This window comes from Ischnura elegans, chromosome 9 (assembly GCF_921293095.1).
Source record: "Ischnura elegans chromosome 9, ioIscEleg1.1, whole genome shotgun sequence".
Classification (NCBI taxonomy): Eukaryota; Metazoa; Arthropoda; class Insecta; order Odonata; family Coenagrionidae; genus Ischnura; species Ischnura elegans.
In genome coordinates this window covers 112452310-112472765 of record NC_060254.1, presented here as the reverse complement: position 1 = coordinate 112472765, position 20456 = coordinate 112452310, and the positions used below count along the sequence as shown (strand labels likewise).

The following is a 20456-nucleotide window of genomic DNA, read 5'->3' as shown; positions in this document are numbered from 1 at the left end:
CCTCACTTGGATCATTTTGACGCTAGGAAAACATAACTTTTTTTAATTCTGAAAATAAGGGCCGGCCTAGTGATCACCAAACTGTTATCACCTGATGAGACAGCCATGTGGGACCATGTTACCCACAAGATGGACTTGACAGCAGTTGAGCCCCGTGAAAGCCTTCATTGCTATGTACTTCACTGTTTCCAAGTCTGACTGAAATTTATTAGTCAGCATGAGAAAAATCAAGGATTTGTTTTTGGATTCAATAGAGTATTTATGGTTTTACAATAAATTACTCCAAAATAAACTACTCTTGACTCTTATGCATTTGATTTTTTAAAGTCGGATTTGAAATTAAGCTGAAAGGGAAAAATTATGGATTTACTTTTGGCTGAATGAATATTGAATATCCCAGTTGCCCTTTAATGATGAACTTGAATAAGACAGAAGGAAGGAGCAGGATTAAAAATAAATTAAAGAGGTGATGGAATAGATGACCAACTAAGTATCAAAGGAAATATTACATTTTTCAGTGGAGGATAGATTATTCATTCAGGAAAGGTAATAAAAAACAAACAGAAAGCCACCCTAGATGAAGACAAGGTTTTTCAAATACATAAGGCAATACAAGTGATCTGGGAAGCTAGATAGGGGTTGCACCTTGAAGATGTAAGGAAAAAGTGGCTTCAAAAGCACAAATGCCTCACACTAAACATTAGTTTGTATCTAGTCATGCATGCTCTTCAGCTGAATCTTCCTACTTTCACTTCATTCCCATTTACTTCACAACTTGCGACTAAACCAGTAATTATTTACAGGTGATGAATGTTTTAAAACCCTGGTATTTCATGGATTGATTTATGTTAATACTGAAATTGTATAGTAGAAGTGAATGTTGAGTTATAGTGTTTAAAAAATAGATAAGTTTCAAAAGGACTAGTGTTCCCACTATCTACTACCGCACACTTTTATTGAGGTTCTCCAGATGTAACACATGAAGTAGCCTTACAAGAAAATTTCAAGATTATTTTCCTGAAAACAGGCCAAAGATTTTATGCTTTCCTTCACTAAAACAGTGAGAGAGAGAAAGAGAATTTTTTAGAAGAGGTGCAGCCAAGTGGCATTTCAAGGTGCATTAATTTTATTTATTTTATTTTATTTTATTCTCAAACCACCGGATACAGCTCTTGTTGGCCATTTTACACCGGGGTGTTCAACAAATGTAACAAGTAAACGTACACAAACGACCATGCCCTGGACCGGGGAAACCTACCCAGGCGGGACTCGAACCCGCGACCTCTTGTTTGACAGGCGAGAACGTTACCCCGCCGCCACCGAGGCCGGCATGGTAATGCCGGCCACGGTGGCGGCTTAATGCTCACGATAGGTTAAACAAAATTTTATTTTGAGTGTTCCCTCGATCCCAATGAGTGATCCATGAAGGAAGCAGAACTAAATTTTCACCCTCATCAGCATTTACTTTTCAATGCCTATGAATGGAATGGAACTGGAATGCTCATGCAGGAAGTATTCTGTCACATGCCTTCAAACAACTAATTGTGTCGAGGACATTTTCCTTTTGGAGGATATATGCACATACACATGCAGTGCTTTCCAAAAGGTTCTTCACAAATTGAGCTAGAAGCAACCAAGCATAGCTCTTCCCTCTGTCATAGCTGCACTTTCGTCGCAGTTTGGAAATTAAGTTTTGGTATCTTCTACAGTACCAGAGGGAAGGAAATTTGAACAACGTTCCCATCTCCTGCAATATTGTTATTACTACATCATTAAAGGGCCATGTATGTGGGATGTGTGCAATGTTTAATGCCAAATGAATTGTACAGCTAGAAAATAAATACACCTCCAGAACATCAATTCATTTTCTCTCGTAAATTGACCAATCCATCAGAGTATATTTTTGTATAATTAACGTAGTAGCCATATGTTGAGAGTTAATTATATAATAAAATATATAAAAGATTTCCCCTATGTCACTGCAAATAATATTACAAAAATCTAATGTCTCTAAATCAAAATAAAGTTTGATTTGGTGACACTAGAAGACTGGTTCGTTCCTGTACAAGACTTAAGAAATGTTGTAACAAGACACTGTTAAAATCACAGAGCAAGTTGGCATAGTGGTAAGGCATCCGATTTTCAATGCAGTTAAAGTAATATGGTGTTGCTATTTTTCTTATTCACTTTAAAGCATGAACTTCACTGCTGTTGTTATAAAATTTATTTTTTCTGCAGAAATCATTATTATTTTGTCTCGAAACCTCAGTTCATGAAGAAAAGGGAAAGCTTTACAGGCAGGTTTTCTTCTGCATCAAGTCCTCCTTTGTATTACATGATACCTCTTCCCAAAATTCCCCTTAGATACAGTTATGTCTATACTATTGTTTTCAGTAGTACACATGTGAAAACTTGGAAGGTTGGCACATAAAGCAACTTGCCCTCACGGCACCAAAAGCCGGCGAGGATGGTTGCGGACCCAACTGATCAACCTCAGCTGGAGTCAAACTACAGGAGAATAAGCCCATTTGGAATTAAGATTGGAGAATGGAATTGAGTGAGGAAACTCACGTCCATGCACATGTTGGGCCTTCGGAGTGTTTTTTTTGTGCTCAATTGCGATGGTTTTCCTATCCATTGATTCAGACAGTGAGTACGAAAAGTATTCGGACAGCTCTTGTTCCTTGGTGAATGTTTCTGGCATTAGATGATTCTGTGTGCACTATAGACACGCCTTATTTATACATACTAGAGATGTGCGAATAGATCCACAGATATTCGAACACCTCAAATACTGGGAAGTATCCGATATTCAAGATCTGAAATAAATATGCAAAAAGTACAATCTTGAATACTTCAAATACCTTGAATTTCACGCTATTCACTGACGCATGCACATCGTTGGCAGTTGACTCGGAAGCAACGTAGAGGATTCTAGCCGTTAAGCACAAGCGACGCTGTTTTAGGAAAGTTGACAAACTACTTAATGCCAAACGACAGCTCTGCAATGATGCATTTAAGTTGAAAAAGGATCAAAATTTTCAATTTTCATTAAATTGTAGTTAAAAAATGATCTCATTGGTGAGTTCATCGACTGCATATGAGGGCCCCTGACAGAACGCATACTATCAATACACCAAAATTATTTTCACCATTTCTCATTCTAAGCTCATACAGGATGAACCAACAAGATGGAACTCCCTTTTGCAAATGATGAGGCATATTCTGGAACAGAATCAAGAAATAACATTAGCTACCTCTAGCCTGAGTTTTAATGTTGATATAACTCCACCACAGTGGGATACTATCAAGCAATTGATTGATGTTCTGAATTATTTAGAAAGAACAACATATCTTGCCAGTGGAAGTGGCATTAAACATTGCACATATCCTGCATACATTGCCCTTCAATGATGTAGTAATAGCAATATTGCGTTAGATGGGAATGTTGTTCTAATTTCCCTCCTACTGGTACCATATAAAATACAGACACTCCATTTCCAAACAGAGGCAAAAGTGGTGCCGCTCAATTTGTGAAGAAACTTTTGGAAACCACTCCACATCCACTCCACATGCAGGCCCGTGCTGGACCCCTTCCTAACGTGGTGGACTGCCATGGCCAGAGGGTGCCAGCACTAATGCAGGGGAGGTAGAATATAATAAATATAGTTTGAAATTTTAATCCAGTGTTAATTATGCTGTTAAATTAGTCATCTTTGAAATCAAATTAACTGCTCAATTTTGGTTCACTGAATGTAAAATCTGTCAGTTTCGGAAGAGGAGGGTGCCAAAGATTTCTAGGCTGGAGGGTGCACCGGGATACATCCTGGTGTCCCAGCACGGGCCTGGCCACATGCCCTTTTGAGGGACATTAATTTGAATTCCATTATGTATTCCCTTTGGCATGATTGGTTGGTTCCCAGGATTTCAAGACTCACCCTCTGCCCCTGAACGCTCATAATTTCTGCCAAGGCATCCCACCGGTCTTGAAGTGCTTCGATTTGCTCCATTACATCGGTGGGCGGTGCGGAGAGGGCCGCAGGCATTGAGTTGGGGTTGTCACTCAGCCTCTGAGTGGACTCGTGGAGTGAAGCGAGCCGCCTCCTCTGGACCTCCATTTCAACACGCAACACCTATTCAGAAATTTAAGGAAGAAAGCAAATGACAGATGAACTTTCTGGATCTGAACGGCCACCTAACAAGGGGAGACCATGTACCTTGATCCGCCTTTTTCAATGCCGTATTTTTTATGGCATTCGGAATAGTGAACACATCTCTGAACTAGTAGTGGCTCCATTGAATGGGCCATAGTTTGGCTGTAATTAATTAATTTTCATGCAGTATTTTTCACAAGCCATATATAATTCCAAAATTTCACACTATGCAGCAGACGGGTTTGGCAGGGTAGTGGTAGCGTGATTCCCGCCCAGAGGGCCAAGGTTCGGGGCTTCGTCATGGCAGTTTATTTTGTCATCTTCATTATTATCATAGAGCATCATGTTTTTTATTAATTTTAATTGCAGCAAGCATAGACATGAGACAATTTTTTTATCATCATAATGGTGTTTAGGTATTCAAGCAGTGCTATTTCAACCGTGGAGAAATGAAGGCTACAATTGCTACTCTCCTCAAAATTATACCTTAAGATCAACAGGGGGCTATAACAGTGGCTTTTTATCAAAGAAATCGGATCCGATTACGAAGAGATCGGATACTTGATTTCAGATATTTTCGGACCTAAATGCATGCCTGCAATACAACAAAGTAATTATTCGGGATATATACAATCAAAAGAATGCTATTAAGACTTTCAAACTTATTTTAATATTTTTACTGATTAAAAATCATTTTTATAAACTTTCAAGTTATTTTTTAAAACCACTAATATTTTTCCACAATCAGCATCTAAACTGTTACACTTGAGTTTGGAAATGAAAAGAGGTTTCAATCTTCGGATAAACCAAAGACTGAATTTTAAAGTTCCTCACATGAGTTTCCCTCAAATTTCATCACCTTCTCATCGCATACTTGTGTTTCACCCACAAATGCTTCTGTTGCGGAGAGGAGGATTTTTAACTTCCTTGCGATACTTTAACGACACAGTGCATGCACAACGTTCTCTTTCTGTCAATAAAAATGTTTCTACACAATCAAAGATATTTTTAACAGTATTTCATTAAATTAAATTGCAACTGCACAATCAGCAACATAATTAACAATGTTTAGAATTACATTAACGTCACGTGCGACAAGTCATGGGAACAGAACGAGAGGACCACTCAGCAAGGGGAAGGGGTGGGCAGCAGAGGCGCGTGAAGGATAGGTGGAGGGGAAGGAGCGCGCTCCCTGCGCCTTTCAAGCAACAAATAAGAGTGTCAAGGACGAGCATGTCATTTTGATGTCTTTGCCTTCAAAGTGTAGCCAAGCAAGCTATTTATTTATTTACTGTACAAAATACATAATACATGTATTGCACACACAACAGGCAACTACTCATTAATTATTAAGAAATGACAAGTAAACAAAATCAAGAGAACCGAGTTAAAAATAAAGATTAAAATAAAATATCAATGCATAAAAACAACAATAATGAACAGGACAAAAAATAAAAGGACAAACATTTCATACCAGATTGAGATTGTTCCTCAAACATTGTTTAAACCTGATAGCCTTCATGGCAAAAATACTGATTTCAGGAGGTAGTTAATTTCCTTCCCTTAGAATCCTAGCAATAGGGCTGTGGTACATATAATTGCATCTATGAAATTAAGACTTGCTTCTGGTAGCATAAGATGGTATTAGTAACGACACTAATTCCAAATGTTTGGGACTAGAAATACCATTATTTAATAACTTGTGTAAGAACATTATCTTGCCATGATGCGTGAAGATGGAGTTGAGATTCCTAAGTCCATATATGCAACAGGGTAAGAGATATCATTGATGTCAGCACCAACTTTGTGCATGCATAGCCTAATAAAACGACTTTGAATTTTTTCAAGCCTATTTGAATGACACTCACAAAGTGGTGACCACACAATGCTGCCATATTCCAAAATAGAAAACACCAGCATGGTAAATAACGATTTGATGCAGGTTACATTTACAAAATCTTTGGTATATATGGTTGTGAACCCAATTGCATTTTATTGGCTCTTTTAGCAATAGTGTCAACATGTTTATCAAAAGTCAATGCGTGAGTAAGCCATATGCCCAAATGCTTGATCTCCATGGTTGAGCAGAGAGGTGTATTACGTCACGATGATATCCTTAAATGATACAGGCATATTGTTTCTGTAGAATGACATGCAGTTATACTTATTGATATAGAGTTCCAAAGCATTTGATATAGTGGAACCTCGTTAAAGTGACTACGGGCTATAGAGAGACCCCCGCCATTACAAGAGATAGCCAAGGCACCCTCAATTGACACTATAATAAGCATGTAAAAAAATTAGTTTGTATGACACCCTTTTGGTGTTGGCACTCGCTATAGCGAGAGTTTCCATCGCCGGAAAACCTTCATCAAGAGTTCCTAATGTCCGTAATTTCTGGCGATCTGTCAGAAACAAAGTTAACATGGAGTGCTCAGTCTCAAATTCATGTAGTAAACTGTCGTTCGATAAATAAGTAGTTAATTTTGGTGAAAATATTGTGGTATTAACGTTCACGAATGCTTGATCTTCATTTGTTCCTCGGGCGGCAGAAAGCAGTGGGCAGCATACCCGCACGTCCGTGAGTTGCGTGAATAGAAAGCATTTGATGGCAGACACCATGGCCAAAATACACCAAACACGTCTAAGCAAGAAAATAAAAATAATAGATCAATATAAGAGTGGTGTAAATAATTTATCTTCCTATTCGCTCATCTCGATAAAAAAAACAAAAGTGCCCAAGGAATGCAGACCACGAAGAGTTAGAAGGAGCTTTGTTTGGGTGGTTTTGCCCATTTCAATCCGCGGGAACTTCTGAGAAAGGGGCTACGCCTAAGCCTAAAGCAGAGTATTTCAGGGATAGATTGCGAATTGAGAACTTCAAGAGTGCGGAAGGTTGGTTAAACTAATTCAAAGCACCAAAGCGTTATCTCCCGTCATAATTGCTGGTGATGCCTGCAGTATAAACCCAAAGTTTTGGAAGAAAGACCTCCGATCCTAAGTATCTTAAGAAGTATTCCCCACGTGAAATAACATAGATGGCATGGCAAACTCTTTTACAGCCTCCTTCCAGACAAAACCCTTGCAGTACCAGGTATTTCTTGCAATTATGCTTCTAGAGGTAGGTAGGGTGCCTTGGCGATAGTGTAGGATGTACGCTACAATGATATTCAGCGTGTTGAGCATGAATTGTCCGGATGGATGTATTTATTCTTTGTTATGGTTAAAAGTAATAGTCACGATCACATTGTACTATTCACAAGGGTAAACTATTTGTGTCAGTGGTCGGAGTCGTAATGGTGCTCTCTTCCGTCACCCGTGTGGCCGACCATCCGCTGGTGGCCGCTGGATGAACTCACTGAACAACTGACTCTCGTTTGGCACCATGTCATTTGTATTCGGTGCCGCCACAGATGGCATATGTGAAGTGCTGATGCTGCACTTTTATAGCATTTACTGTATAAGCGTGAGTAAGAGGAGCACCCCTATTTCGAGCATCGAAGGTATGAATAAAAAAATTTTGCTGCATTTTTTTAATACTATCGTGCAGTGTTGCAGACGTATGCCTGGAATTTCAACAGTTATCGAAATTTCCTCTTTTAATACTAATTGAAAGAGGAAATTTTGATAACTGCGGCGGTAATAGCGGCATTAGAGGGAGTAGAAAATCCTCTCTTCGCATACGCCGTTGCTCTACGATGCTTGTCCTATTCAAGAACAATTTTATTCAAATGCTCTCGCAAGAGTATTGCAATAGAATTGCAGCCGTGGAAAATTTTAAGGCAAAATACGACAGGCACATAGCATGAACCTTCTCAAGAGATCGGACAACAATCGGGGCAATCTCAGCGCCGTAGGATAATAACCATGTCGTAGATTTAATGGAGCCACACTCAGCCCTCCATCAGCCAATGCCTCTGCCGTTTTTTTCCCTTTCCGAGACCCCACAGGAAAATAGGAAAATATCAAGTTACAGGGGAACAATGTAAACGTGTTTCATCCCTACCCCATTTCACCAACTGACCTTGATCGATCTCCCAGTTTCTGGAGGCCAAATGCTAGGTGAGTCATCTACTGAGCCCGAAGGTATCTCGATAGCTTTCAATAATTGTATGACACACACAAGGTTCATAAAAAGAAAGAGATCTAACGCGACGCATATCTGACAGAATTTAAGTTTTTTAAGCTGTAATTTTTTGACACAAAGATTTATAGTTACGACAAGGCTACTAATATTCAAAATAGTCCTAACAGCACACTTTCGGAAGGAACAGCGTAGCATAAGCACATTCAAACAAGACGAGACGGACTGGAAACTTTAGGCAACGCAAACTGCGTGTATCACATTGCTGCGCCTTCGCCCCTTCGCTTTGAAAGCAACGACGTCACATGCAAGATCAGACGTGTTCGTCCCTTGCTCCTTCGCTCATACCCTTGTAGCTTGAAATACAGAGGGGAGGGAGCGCACTCCTTCCCCTCGACCTCTCCTTCCCTGCTCTTCACCTATAAGCATTTCTGATTTCTCCTATCCACCATTTAGTCCAACAATGAACACACTCGTTCGAATTTTTTAAAGCACAGGTTTTGACCCCAATATAATTTTCAGTTGCAAAAATCCTCATATTAGCGTCTGAAGATGATTTTTGAAAAATCAGGTGCTCAGCGTAATGGAAATTGCTCGGCAAGACAGATCTTGACAACTAGCCAGGTATGTCCTTCAAAACTATGGGTTTCTCTACGTTTGATAAGCGATTACTATATGCAGTACAAATGCTGCGGGATGCCCACTCGTGGCAGTAAATTTAGCGTGCGCTCCGGAGCGAATCACCCCGCGCGATTTTTTCCATGCTCACCTCTGAGATACCGACGTGACGGCATAATGCTTACAAGAAAAGCAAACAGGAGCATTTTAAAAATACGTCACTAAGGGAGAAACTCCCCTGCCTGCTGCTTGTTTTTGACCTAGGGTTTCAGATGACTGACTTACGCTGAAAACCAAGGCCACTCAGTTCCCCTTAAACTTGCAACCGGTAAAGGGGAGGGGGGAAGATAAGAAGTTTGTGTAAGAGGCGCACCCTCATTTTCGGCGGTAAACTCGGTTTATTATTTCAAATACATCGCGAGCGTAACACTCAAAAAGGACTTTTTTTTAACAATGGCAATTTTAATCACATCATTTTGCATGCTTAGCAAAATTTTTAACATAAGTAATGAAGATATTACATTAGATGATAGAAAAAGTCTTCTGAGGCAGGATCATTCTACAACCGTCCACCATTTTCGTCTGCAGAAACAAATGCAATACGTTATTTCACTCAACTGCCGTTTAATGTACAGGAACAAGAAACATACACCAATGGAACCATTTGAGACATTAAATAACCACTATACAGTTTTATTAGTAATTGTTTGAATTTTCAGTGGAAGATACCAAAATAATAGAATGATCACGCAAATGCACTAACAAAATAAGTACATCGAAAAATGGCTTCATCGGTTGTGCATTGGCATAATGATTGACAAAGCAATGCTTTGCAAGATTTTTATTCAGTACATCGCTTATAAATTGTTTGAATAGTTAGTTGTTATTTAAGAAAGGGAATTTAGTAATGCAAAAAAACATCGCCTTTGGTCTGGATTCATGCGTACGTTTATCGGATAGAAATGTCTCTGTCAACGCACCACTCCTGTTCCTGTATAAGTGTTGACAATAGGTATATTGGCTATTATTTGCTCCAACTCCGGTGAAGCAACAATTCGCTACAGCGAGTGTTAATTTGAGCACCGTGGGGTCTCATTTTATCGAGGTCACACTGAATGCAGTTGGCGTTTCCAGGCCGTATCTTCTTGTTTGATGGTGCTGATGCCACACTTGTTTCTTTGACTTTTGCACCATTTGGACAATTTGAAACACTGGTATTATAACTAAAACTACTATAACTAAACGAGGGTGTTTTATCTTTTTAAATCCGCGACATAGTCACTTTTGACGCAGTTATTATCCTATGGTGTTGAGATTCTCACAATGGTTGTTCAATATCTTGGGGAGATTCACACCATATATGTGCGTGTTGTATTGTGCCTGAAAATTTTTCATGGCTGAAATTCTGTTGCATAACCCCTACGAGAGCTTTTTATACAAAATGATTCATTAGTAGGACAAGCATCGCAGGGCAATGGTGCATGCAAAGATAGGATGGGAACTCTTTCTTCTCCCTCATATGGAACCCTGCATTCAATGAAGCATAAACTTAAAATTTCGGATCCAGATGCGATGCCTTCAGTGAATTTGGATCCGAAGTATCCGGTGAAGGATGATATCTATTTGATATTTGGATCTGAGGTAGGAGGAACGGTGACGGTTATTGTGTCAGAATTTAGATGTGAAAGAAAATTAATGTTGATTATAAAAATTAATGTGTCTTACACAGTTCATAAGCACAACTGAAATGAATAAAATGCAGGTAATATATCGACACCAAAATTTAAATATGTATCCAAGCTGCTAAGTAAAGTCAATCTGCTAAGTGAAGTAAAGTCAATCTGCTAAGTAAACTCAATTTCATAATCAGGTAAATTGAAATGAATCAGGTAAAAATGAATCATGTACGATTTGATGCTTTCAATTTCTAATGCAGAGAAACCATTTTGACAGCAGACTTTGACAACTTCATGTTACAGTACAGGCGGTCCTCGACTTTCGTACACTCGACTTTCGTACAATTCGCACTTTCGTACGTTCAAAATTGACACCAATTACTTGACTTTCGTACGCTAAACTCGGACTTTCGGACGTTGGTCTGTAATTTTTTTAAATTCCCGCGATGTTTATTGCGCATCCCAACATTAAATTGTTTCAAATGGCCATATATGCGAACAATACGAACGTATATAATGAAGGGAATTGTTGGTAGTTGACTCTAATCTAGGTGATTTATTTGGGAGAGAGACTGCCTGCTATAGGCTCCTTTATCAAGAGAAGAAGAAAGCCTTCATTGAAGATATTTTTCAAAAGAAGTTGACCAGACATCATCAAATAGCTTTCAATAAAACTAGTAAGATCTTCTTTCTAATTGTGTTTTTTCGTTTGAGTGCTGTTTAATTCATGTACACCTTCAGCAACGATATTGCACGAAATATCACCCGAATTCCGTTTGTCTTTTGTCTTTTTTGAATAACATGCGAAATATACGCGATCACGAATGTCACCTGCCAAATGTCGAATTTTGGTGTAAAAATTAAAAGGTATCCAGAGTGCGGGTTCAACAACTACATTTTGTTATGCTTCTTGATATGTATTTTTATTTATAGTGGACGTAATAAGTGGAACGTCAACTTAAACGCCAAGAGGAAGTTTTACTCGATAGCCAACGGAGTTCTTGTTTTTTAAACTTTTATTTGCATTTTCTGCCTATTTTCGAAAGAAATTAGATGATTTGAGGTGTTTTATTAACATATTATTAAAATTAAGTCAATTGAAATGAATTCCGTGAAAAAAAGGTTGTTGTACGTATATTCCGCTCTTTTGGAACGTAACCCCTAATTAGTATGGAAGTCAATGGTTCGACTTTCGTACATTCGACTTTCGTACAAGTTTTCGGGAACGCATTGTGTACGAAAGTCGGGGACCGCCTGTATTACGGTATTACTGTCTGCAGAAAATTGTCTTTCGCTACAAACATGGAGGAGTGCTATTTCAGCTGAAATTGAAAGATTTAGGTTCCTTGCAAATTTTTGTTAAAATTTACATCAACGATTTAAGTACCGTATATCTCCGAATATAGTCCCCCCTTTTTTTCCAAAAATGGCCGTGGAAAAGTAAGGGGGGGGGGACTATAATCGAGTGTAATCCAGTTTAGCATACTAAAGGTGACCATAAAATTATAAATAACGGCATAATGGCTAATGTTCTCGTAGTCTTTCTATTTGAGTATATTTATGAGGATTATAATCGGAGATATTAGTAAATACTGCCACGTTTTACCGGAAATTTAGACAATTTTTACCACAAATGTTGTAAAGATATGATTCTTCCGATTCAAATAGCATATCGAATATGGGTTTCACGGAATCCATCGGGTAGCCGTTAATTTTTCTTGGAAAAGTATTGTTAGAATAATTCAATCGACACTGATCACTTAATGACGCAAAACAGTAAATAATTAAAATGAAAACTAAACACACACTATCATTACATTAATCGAACACTAGAATTGAATCAATAGTATATGTACCCGTCGCTCATTTAATAACTACATGATTTAAATAATTGCGAAAAATAAACAGATAAAGTGAACCTTTCGTGACGATTTAGCATTTCATTGCGTCCGTAGCTACTATACGTCCGTGCGGTTCGTGTTTACAACCACTGCCTTTACCGCCTTCACAGAACAAGAATGCGCAATAGGTGATGCATTTGTTTCTGAAAAGGCGCAATAATCGACGACTTTAAACCAGAAGCGCCGGCATTACTGCATTTGATCGAAATACAGCGACTCAGCATCGAAAGTGTGATCAATTTATTGAGGAATATATTCAATTCGCCAGGGTAAGTAGGATCGATAAATTACGTCACATAACGTTTTGCAATTATTTCAGCGATATTTTCTTCATTAAAAATAATTTTACGTTCAACAGTGAGGTGATGAATCAAGTAGAAAGATGAGGATCAATCCTACGGCAGATTAGAGGCCATTAAAGATGGAGTTTCGATGCCAATTTAAAAATAGCCGTTGCAGAATACGCCGTAAATCATAGTATTCACAGCACTTGCAAAGCGCTAGAACATCGCGGAAGTCATTTCGGGGGTCTCGATGTGGCAGATACAAAGAATTAGAGGAAAATATCGTCGAATTTGAGCGCAAATGCAGAGCAAAAGCTCTTTGTGTAACTTATGCAATAATTCGCGACGAGGCATTGAAAATTGATATAATATTTTTTTTAGTTTTAATGTTTGTTGGAAAAAGTTTATTTCTTAATTTTATTACTTTGATATTTGTAAGTCCTGTAGTTTAATTATTTTGCTTAGCAGGCATTTGATGGCAATATTTTTATAATTTTTATAATCTATTTAACACAATTTTATTTAGATTTCCTAAATTCTTCAGGTCACGTGGATTTGTGATGACTTGATGGGTGTGTTACACTGGATCTATGGAAGTTTCAGGGCCAAATGCAATACTGTTTATGGGATTTAAGTTAAAGCTTATATATTGACATTGTTTGTAGTCATTTGGAAATCAAAAATATTAATAATTTGTGAATGTTTAAAAAATACAATAGCCTTGGATTCTTAAAAAAATTTCTCATTTCTTCATTACATCTGGTTAAGGAACTATAAATTACTGATACATGCAATGGATCACAACATGTTTTAGGTATAGTTATTTTGTTGTGATGGAAAATATGTGAACAGATTTGTTCTTAATCTTCACAGAAAATAATAGTTTTTATCGACTCTAGAATCTTAACTTGCTAACCACAGAAAAATTGCCTTCCTTTGCATTTTAAAATTTTTCCCAAAACTGAGGTCTCAAAATTGGGGGGGGGACTATATTCAGAGGGGGACTATATTCGGAGATATACGGTATATGGATCTTGAATCTTCATGGAATTTAAGTGCACAAAGCAAACAAAGTATGGAACTTAGCTTCATAGATCAAAATAATAACCATTCTTTATTTCTCACTTTGTTTAACTCTTGCTTTCTTCAATGCCATTCTTGCTTGTATATTCAAGAAGAAACTAATATCAGCAAAGGAATAAACAACAACAATTAACATCAGACATATTTAGTACTCAGGTAGGCTAAATGATGTCACCACTTGTGCGGTCAAACCATAGATCTTTTATACAGTAGATGGCGCTTTCCCTAGGCCCCTTACGGCCGGAGCGCGTAGCCAACATACCGCCCCCCCTTTCGCTCTCGGAGTCACGTGGTTCGGGTCAAAATGAATGGCGGCGTTTGAATTCTCTGTTGTGAATATCGTTCCCGCTTCGGCAAAAGACATGTTACTTTTACTTACAGCGCTAGAGAAGTTCGTGCCTATTTTGCTATTTATTTTTATTTACGTTTTGCTGTGTTATATGTAAACCTGATAGCAAAATTGAGTTTATTTCAATTCAGTTTTAGGAAGAACTATAGTAAAACTGCATTAGTTTCCCCAATTATGCGCAACTGAAGCAGCCTTCATGAATACATGTTTGGTTTCGTTTGTGTCCTTTACAGAGTAACACGTTTTTATACGTAAATAAAGTAAGCAATTGCACAAAGGTAGATTACACGGTTTGAGAAAAATGTATACACAACCATAGGCTATGAATTTCAACCACCAATCCAGTACATTAATAAGTAATCTTTCACAAATGATAGGTACAATCTTTTTTTCAATAATACGCCATTAATAGAATGTCATCGTTAAAGGAAAGACACTTCCAATGTTGCATGACTTTCAAAGCAAGAGAAGAACATTAGGAGCTGTAACCAGGTGATTATTCCTCCCATCTGGTAATTATCTCTCGTTGCTCGGGGCAAATTGATGAAAATATATTTTAAGATTCCTCAGAATGTTAATTAACAAAAGTACCCACATTAGTCACAGTGTTGCAGCCAGCATTGATTTTATGAAATTTTATATGTGAACATCTCTCGTACGTAATTCAGTTCGCATAAAATGATTTCCTTCACATAAAAATATCCTTCAACATGTACTAGTAATAAATCCTTGTTTATTAAAGAAACCTTTAACGATATACGTCCGCTGGAGGTGTGATGAAAACATCGCAGATAATAAAGATGTATTGCCGACAATGGAAAACAAGGTTTGAATACAAAAGAGAAGCTCAATTTTCACTCCATCGAAGAAGACTATGAACTTTACATTCTAAATGACCACAGTGTGTATGTCCATATATTTGGTAGAACATAGGGGAACCCGGTGCAGAACCGGGTGGCGGGGCGGAACGGGGTAAGCGATTTTTAATTGCGAAATAAAGCAGGAGTAAATATAACTAGTCAAAATTGTTGTTTTTAACATATAAGCAACACCAATCTGGGCTAGATATAGATATTCCCGCTTGCGCAGCACCTTTTTTCGCGTTAAAAAAAACCGCTTACCTCGTTCTGCCCCGTGTTACCCCATACATCAATTTCATAGAATTCCAAAATGAGGATAGAGAGCATCCATCAAACCGAATCTACAAGAAAAAAAGGGTTTAGAAATAACATAATAGTAATTAGAAACCATACAGTCTAAACGAGATTCAGTTGGCATAAGGCAATAGAAAAAAGAGAAACCTGAAGAACTGATTGAGGGCTCAGCCTCAGCTCACACTCAAATAGGCATAATGTAGCCCAAAAATAGTGTTTACAGTTACATGCATGTAATTGGAAGCCATACAGATTCCGTAAAATACATTTCGTTCAGGTAGCCGAGTAAGTTGAAAATAGATTGAAAATAAATCTTACTTGCTCTCAATATTGATTGATTAATTGGGTGTTCGAATATTATTTCACGAACTAAGTTATTTGTCAGATTTTCTACAAAATCTTGCTCCAGAATATGGTCCCCTAAATGTAGAAATAGGGAAGTAATAGCTGTGAATACTTCCATCCTCAATACAAGGAAAATATCCTTGTTCCGTAACTTGCCGGATGCCTGAGCTACCCTGAATGCTTTTATTTTCTTATTAAATAGCGCATGCATTGCATTGCACGTATCGTTACTCAGTAATAAATATATCTATGGCTAACACGGCTTTAATTTTAACAGGGAAAAACTTAGCAGTGAAAAGAAAGACAAATTCCTTTCAGGAATCTCTCATCGCAACCGAAGGCACTACGCGTATTCACCATAACGCTGACCCGAGTCACGTGATACACGACCACGCTTATGTTGACCACGCTTGCGTGACGTCATGCGCCATCTACCTATATAAAAGATCTATGGGTCAAACATGGGAAAAACCGGCATTGTCCATTAAAATGTAAAAGTTGATTTTTTTTACATAGAAATCTTAGTGATTTTTAGGTATTCTCTAGGTGTTTGAGTCAAGAAAGTAGGGGAGGGCATAAGAGTATCGCATAAGAAAGAATGAGCGATCCACTCTGAATACACCGCACGGTCAGAAGAGGGTCAGCTGCCGCTGCTGACGAAAAGGTATTCCGTGCCCACATTGACTATTGTACAAGTTGACTGCTACATATAAAGCAAGCTGAAACTCCCAGCCCAGGGCAATAAAACCATTTATCGAATTTACAAATGATATTCTTAGTTGAGTTTCTGAACCTACAGGCCTCTACAGCTCTGAAACGGAAACTCCTCGACTCGATATTCATAATGGTACTCGAAGCACTCAATTTGAGTACCAACTCAAATTTTTTAGTACTAGCACATCTCTACAAAAACTAAAGCTGATTCAAAGGAAAAAATTATGGAGCAGTGTTGTCAAAAATGAAGGCAATTAGTGATTATCAGAACTAGGGTGGCCAGATAATTGGATTTAGATGAATCTTAATGAAAAAATACATGACCAATAACACCGAAAAAGTGGGAAACAAAATCTCTAAAACCTCTCCTTTTGGCAAAAGTTGGTCAGCCAAGAAGCACTATTTTGGTGATTTTATTTCCTACTTTAACATTAGATATGATCTTCCTTCAAAAATACTTAATTGGTGATGAAATTGTGGCTCGAACTAGCCATGCCAAAGTTAAACTCACGTGCAATTCCTGAGAGATGCTGGTGTTGGCAGTTGCCTCTTCTGGTCTTGTTGCTCCCTCCGCAGACTCTGCATCCATGCGCTTGATGCGTGCCTCCCTCCCATCCAGCCACGACTTGAGTCCCTGCGCTTCAGCCTCTAGGTTGCGCCACGCCTCCAGCGCCCCCTCCAAACGCCCCCAACGCTCCTCCATCCACTGGCAAATGTGCCCCCAACGCTCACTCAATGCCGACAGATCATCCTCCATTTTTGAATAAACTGGAGTGAATGAGAAAAAATGCAAATCAAAGTCAATGCGGATAAATAAAGCGGATCTTTCAAAAGCAAGAGGTTTTCTTGCGAGATTCATAGAGCTGACTTTTCCAGCTCAACATTTAGATGCAATGAGAAAAATGAAAAGAGGAAAATCCAACAATTATAATTTGAGGATATAAAATCTCATCATAGATCACACACACATCACATTACAATTCAAAGGTGAAAAATAAAAAACAACCTTTATAAAATCCCTTTTAGTTCTCCCATAGTTTTTGAACAAAAAATAAAAATGTATCACCAATAAACCTAATAGAAGAATCATGAGTTGAATTTTTTTTCTATCTCTCTTGACCGCTATTTTTAATACTTAATCAGCAACTTGGAGTGGAGGTCCTGATAAATATTTAACGCAATTTGTTGTCAACTCCTTTATCAGGGCTTGGAATGAAAATGAATACATAATTTTGATATATAAACAGCACAACAATTTAAAATATTTTATTATTGTAATAAACAATGTTTTTTGCATTAAAAAATTTAAAAAAAACTTTTCAATTTATTAAAAAGAAGAGACTAGAATTTTGACATCGCAACATGATTCATCATCTACTATTATTCAATACATCTTCCATTAAAGGGGAAAAACACTAACCATGGATAAAGTGACTTACCCCCGGCTGTGTCCTCCTCACCATCAACCACCACGACCATGTGGGAAAGAGAGTCCACTTGTGGCTGCTGAGCTTCAAGGTCAGTCTTGAGCATTGACAACTGCTGCATGTGCTTCTTCAAAGAACTCAAAGTCCACCTTGCCTGCTTGCCGTCCTTCTCCTTGCCCCCTTTGCTGAAAAACCCAGACGAGAGCTCCTCCTGAGCCATGCGCGATATTCGATCCTCGGTCGCCGTGAGCCACTGCCTCAAGTCCTCCAACTGCGTCCTCTGCAGGAGCATCAATGCGTCGTGGATGCTGCAGCACACAAACAAATGCATCACTCAATCAGCACAATTAGAGAGGCAAAACCTCACAGATATTAGGGAAATTTTTAGCTGTCTACCGTATGCAGCTGTTGTAGCACTTCCCAATGATCTACTAGTCCAATGGTACTTCCTTTATTGTTTAACTTTCTTTTTAAATGATAGGGTGCTCTGTTTTGATATTACATTCCCTGTCACCGATCTCAGCCTCCCCCTAATATACACACATAAATAAATCCACAGACCACACTGGCACCTCCCCATCAGATAGCTCAACACTAGAATGACCCATGGCACTCAATTGACCTTTTGCATTTTTCTTTCATGCACCATTTCGTTATTTTCCAAGCAATGACACTGAGATTTTTTTACTTTTAATATTTTGGAGCAAATAATGTGAAAATGAAGCTTTTTTGGGAAAAAAAATTCATGTAGAGAGAAATGTCAGCTTTTACCGTTGAATGACCGTTTTCGTATTTTGCACCGTATTTGAGCTCTCTTTACCAAATTTCGACAAATATCAAAGTGTGCACTTTAAAACACAAGAAAACTACTCAAGTTTGACTCTCATGTCTTTAAAACAGTTTTTATGCATGATTTTCACAGCTTATGAGAAGGAGAGACATATGAGCAAACGCAAGGTATGTTGCGTCACAAAGAGTCACTCACTGTTGGGGGAAGATGGGGCCACCTGGCCTCACACAACCCAGGTTAAATAAACTAAAGTCAAGTCCTAAATCTACTACATAATAGCATTCATTCTATGGGCTGCAGTGGTGAGCATCCATTTAGGTGAACAACTTAAGGCCGGATGGCGATATTTGGTGGAACTTGGTGACAGGAAACATAATAAAGATACACTTTTGTATGTTCCACAGAAGTTTTAATAACCGACCCAGGTTTTGACAGTACACTATGCCATTTTCAAGGTGAATATACACAAATTTGCAAGCTAATATATACCATGGAGGGTGGGGGGTTAAGACAGGGAGGAGGTGGTGATGGTGGGAGGGGGAAGAGCTAACGAGGAAATGGGTTCCTCAAGGTCAGTGGGTTTACTTGCTGAGCCCACGAGAACTGATAATGAAGAAGAGGAGTGGGAGGCGAGAGAGAAAGCGACCAACATCCGCCAGAAAACATTGGGGCCACCCAGCAACATAGCCCTAAAGTTTTTATTCATAATAGGGACTTTAATTCCTCGGCATTGTCGGGACGGGACTCTCGGCGTGGCAAGAGTCTTGACGAGACTCGAGAAGTCTTGCCCCTTCGAGACTTCTCAAGTCCCCAAAAACCCCCTCATAGCCCAAAAGTTTTTATTCATAATGACAAGCACCTGCGAAAGTTTAACAAATAATTAAAGTCTCGTCTCGACGGTCGAGACGAGACTCTTGCACAGCACTAGGTTCAAGGCAGAGGAGGGGTCTGCTGAAGACTACATCTCCTGAACATTTTTGACCTTTGAACTGCCACCAGCATTGAGAATACGCATATGTGCACTGCACTTGCCATAAACATGGCCAACAATTGCATGAGGATGGCAGAGTTTTGCGTTGCGCGTACCTTGTTTGGCGCTGCATAGCCCTCAGCCTCAGCTCCTCCCACCTGGAGTTGAGCAGTCTCATTTGCACACGCACCTCGTCCTCCTCCTCCCTCGAGAGCCCGCCTTCGCCCAACAAGCGAGCTCCTTCCTGCAGCACTGCGCCCACGCCCCCCTGGTGCCCACTCAGCTCCAGCAGGAAAGCCTCAGCAGAGAGGGAACGAGATCACTCAAATAATGCATTCTCCCCAATCAAAAAAATCTCCGATGCAGCATATTTAACAACCCTCAAATTGCAAATTGGAAAAAACAACCTTTGAAAAATAAATTTCAAATCTGAAAAAAGTTTTGGAAATTTGTTGCCACGTCTGAATCAGTTTGGAGCCATGAGAAGTGAGCTGACGAGGAGGTCACTCAATTTGCCTCTGTCCCCCAGCGCACTCGGGGAAAAGGGCTGCAGCCTTTTCTGCTCACTCTCTAGGACGCAACACCGTGTCTCCCTCCATTGTTGAGGTAATAAATACACAAAATAGGGAGATCGCATGATTCAGCCAAAATTAAAAGTGTTCCTTCCGATCAGTCTGAAAACTGGTTTCTCGATGCGTTGAAAAATCAATTTTTTGACCACCTTTAGACCCATACCTGTCTCAGATCTGACTAGACCGATCTCTGACCTGATTTTCCTTGGGAAATTTTTGATGTCATCAGCTTAAAGATAATCAAAGTCCCAACCAATCTTCTTTCAAGATGCAAATTCATAATTTTTTCCCCAGAAATCCTACATTTCCAGGATAAGAAATGAAGATAAGCTGCA

At 38.8% G+C, this 20456-nt stretch overlaps 1 protein-coding gene across 10 annotated transcripts in view; it reads right to left on the bottom strand.

Annotated features, from left to right (window-relative positions):
• The window catches only part of LOC124166034 (dystrophin, isoforms A/C/F/G/H-like), a 957857-nt gene that overhangs the window by 711246 nt on the left and 226155 nt on the right, over nt 1-20456 (bottom strand). For all 10 annotated transcript variants that reach the window (XR_006866384.1, XM_046543616.1, XM_046543612.1 and 7 more), the window contains exons 10-13: nt 19666-19847; nt 17802-18097; nt 16874-17130; nt 3939-4133 (exon numbers count right to left, since the gene is read on the bottom strand). Coding sequence is in view for 9 of the 10 variants with exons in the window: in XM_046543616.1 (XP_046399572.1) it covers nt 3939-4133; nt 16874-17130; nt 17802-18097; nt 19666-19847 (930 nt within the window). In the remaining variant the exon portion in view is untranslated. The remainder of the gene's footprint in view (nt 1-3938; nt 4134-16873; nt 17131-17801; nt 18098-19665; nt 19848-20456) is intronic.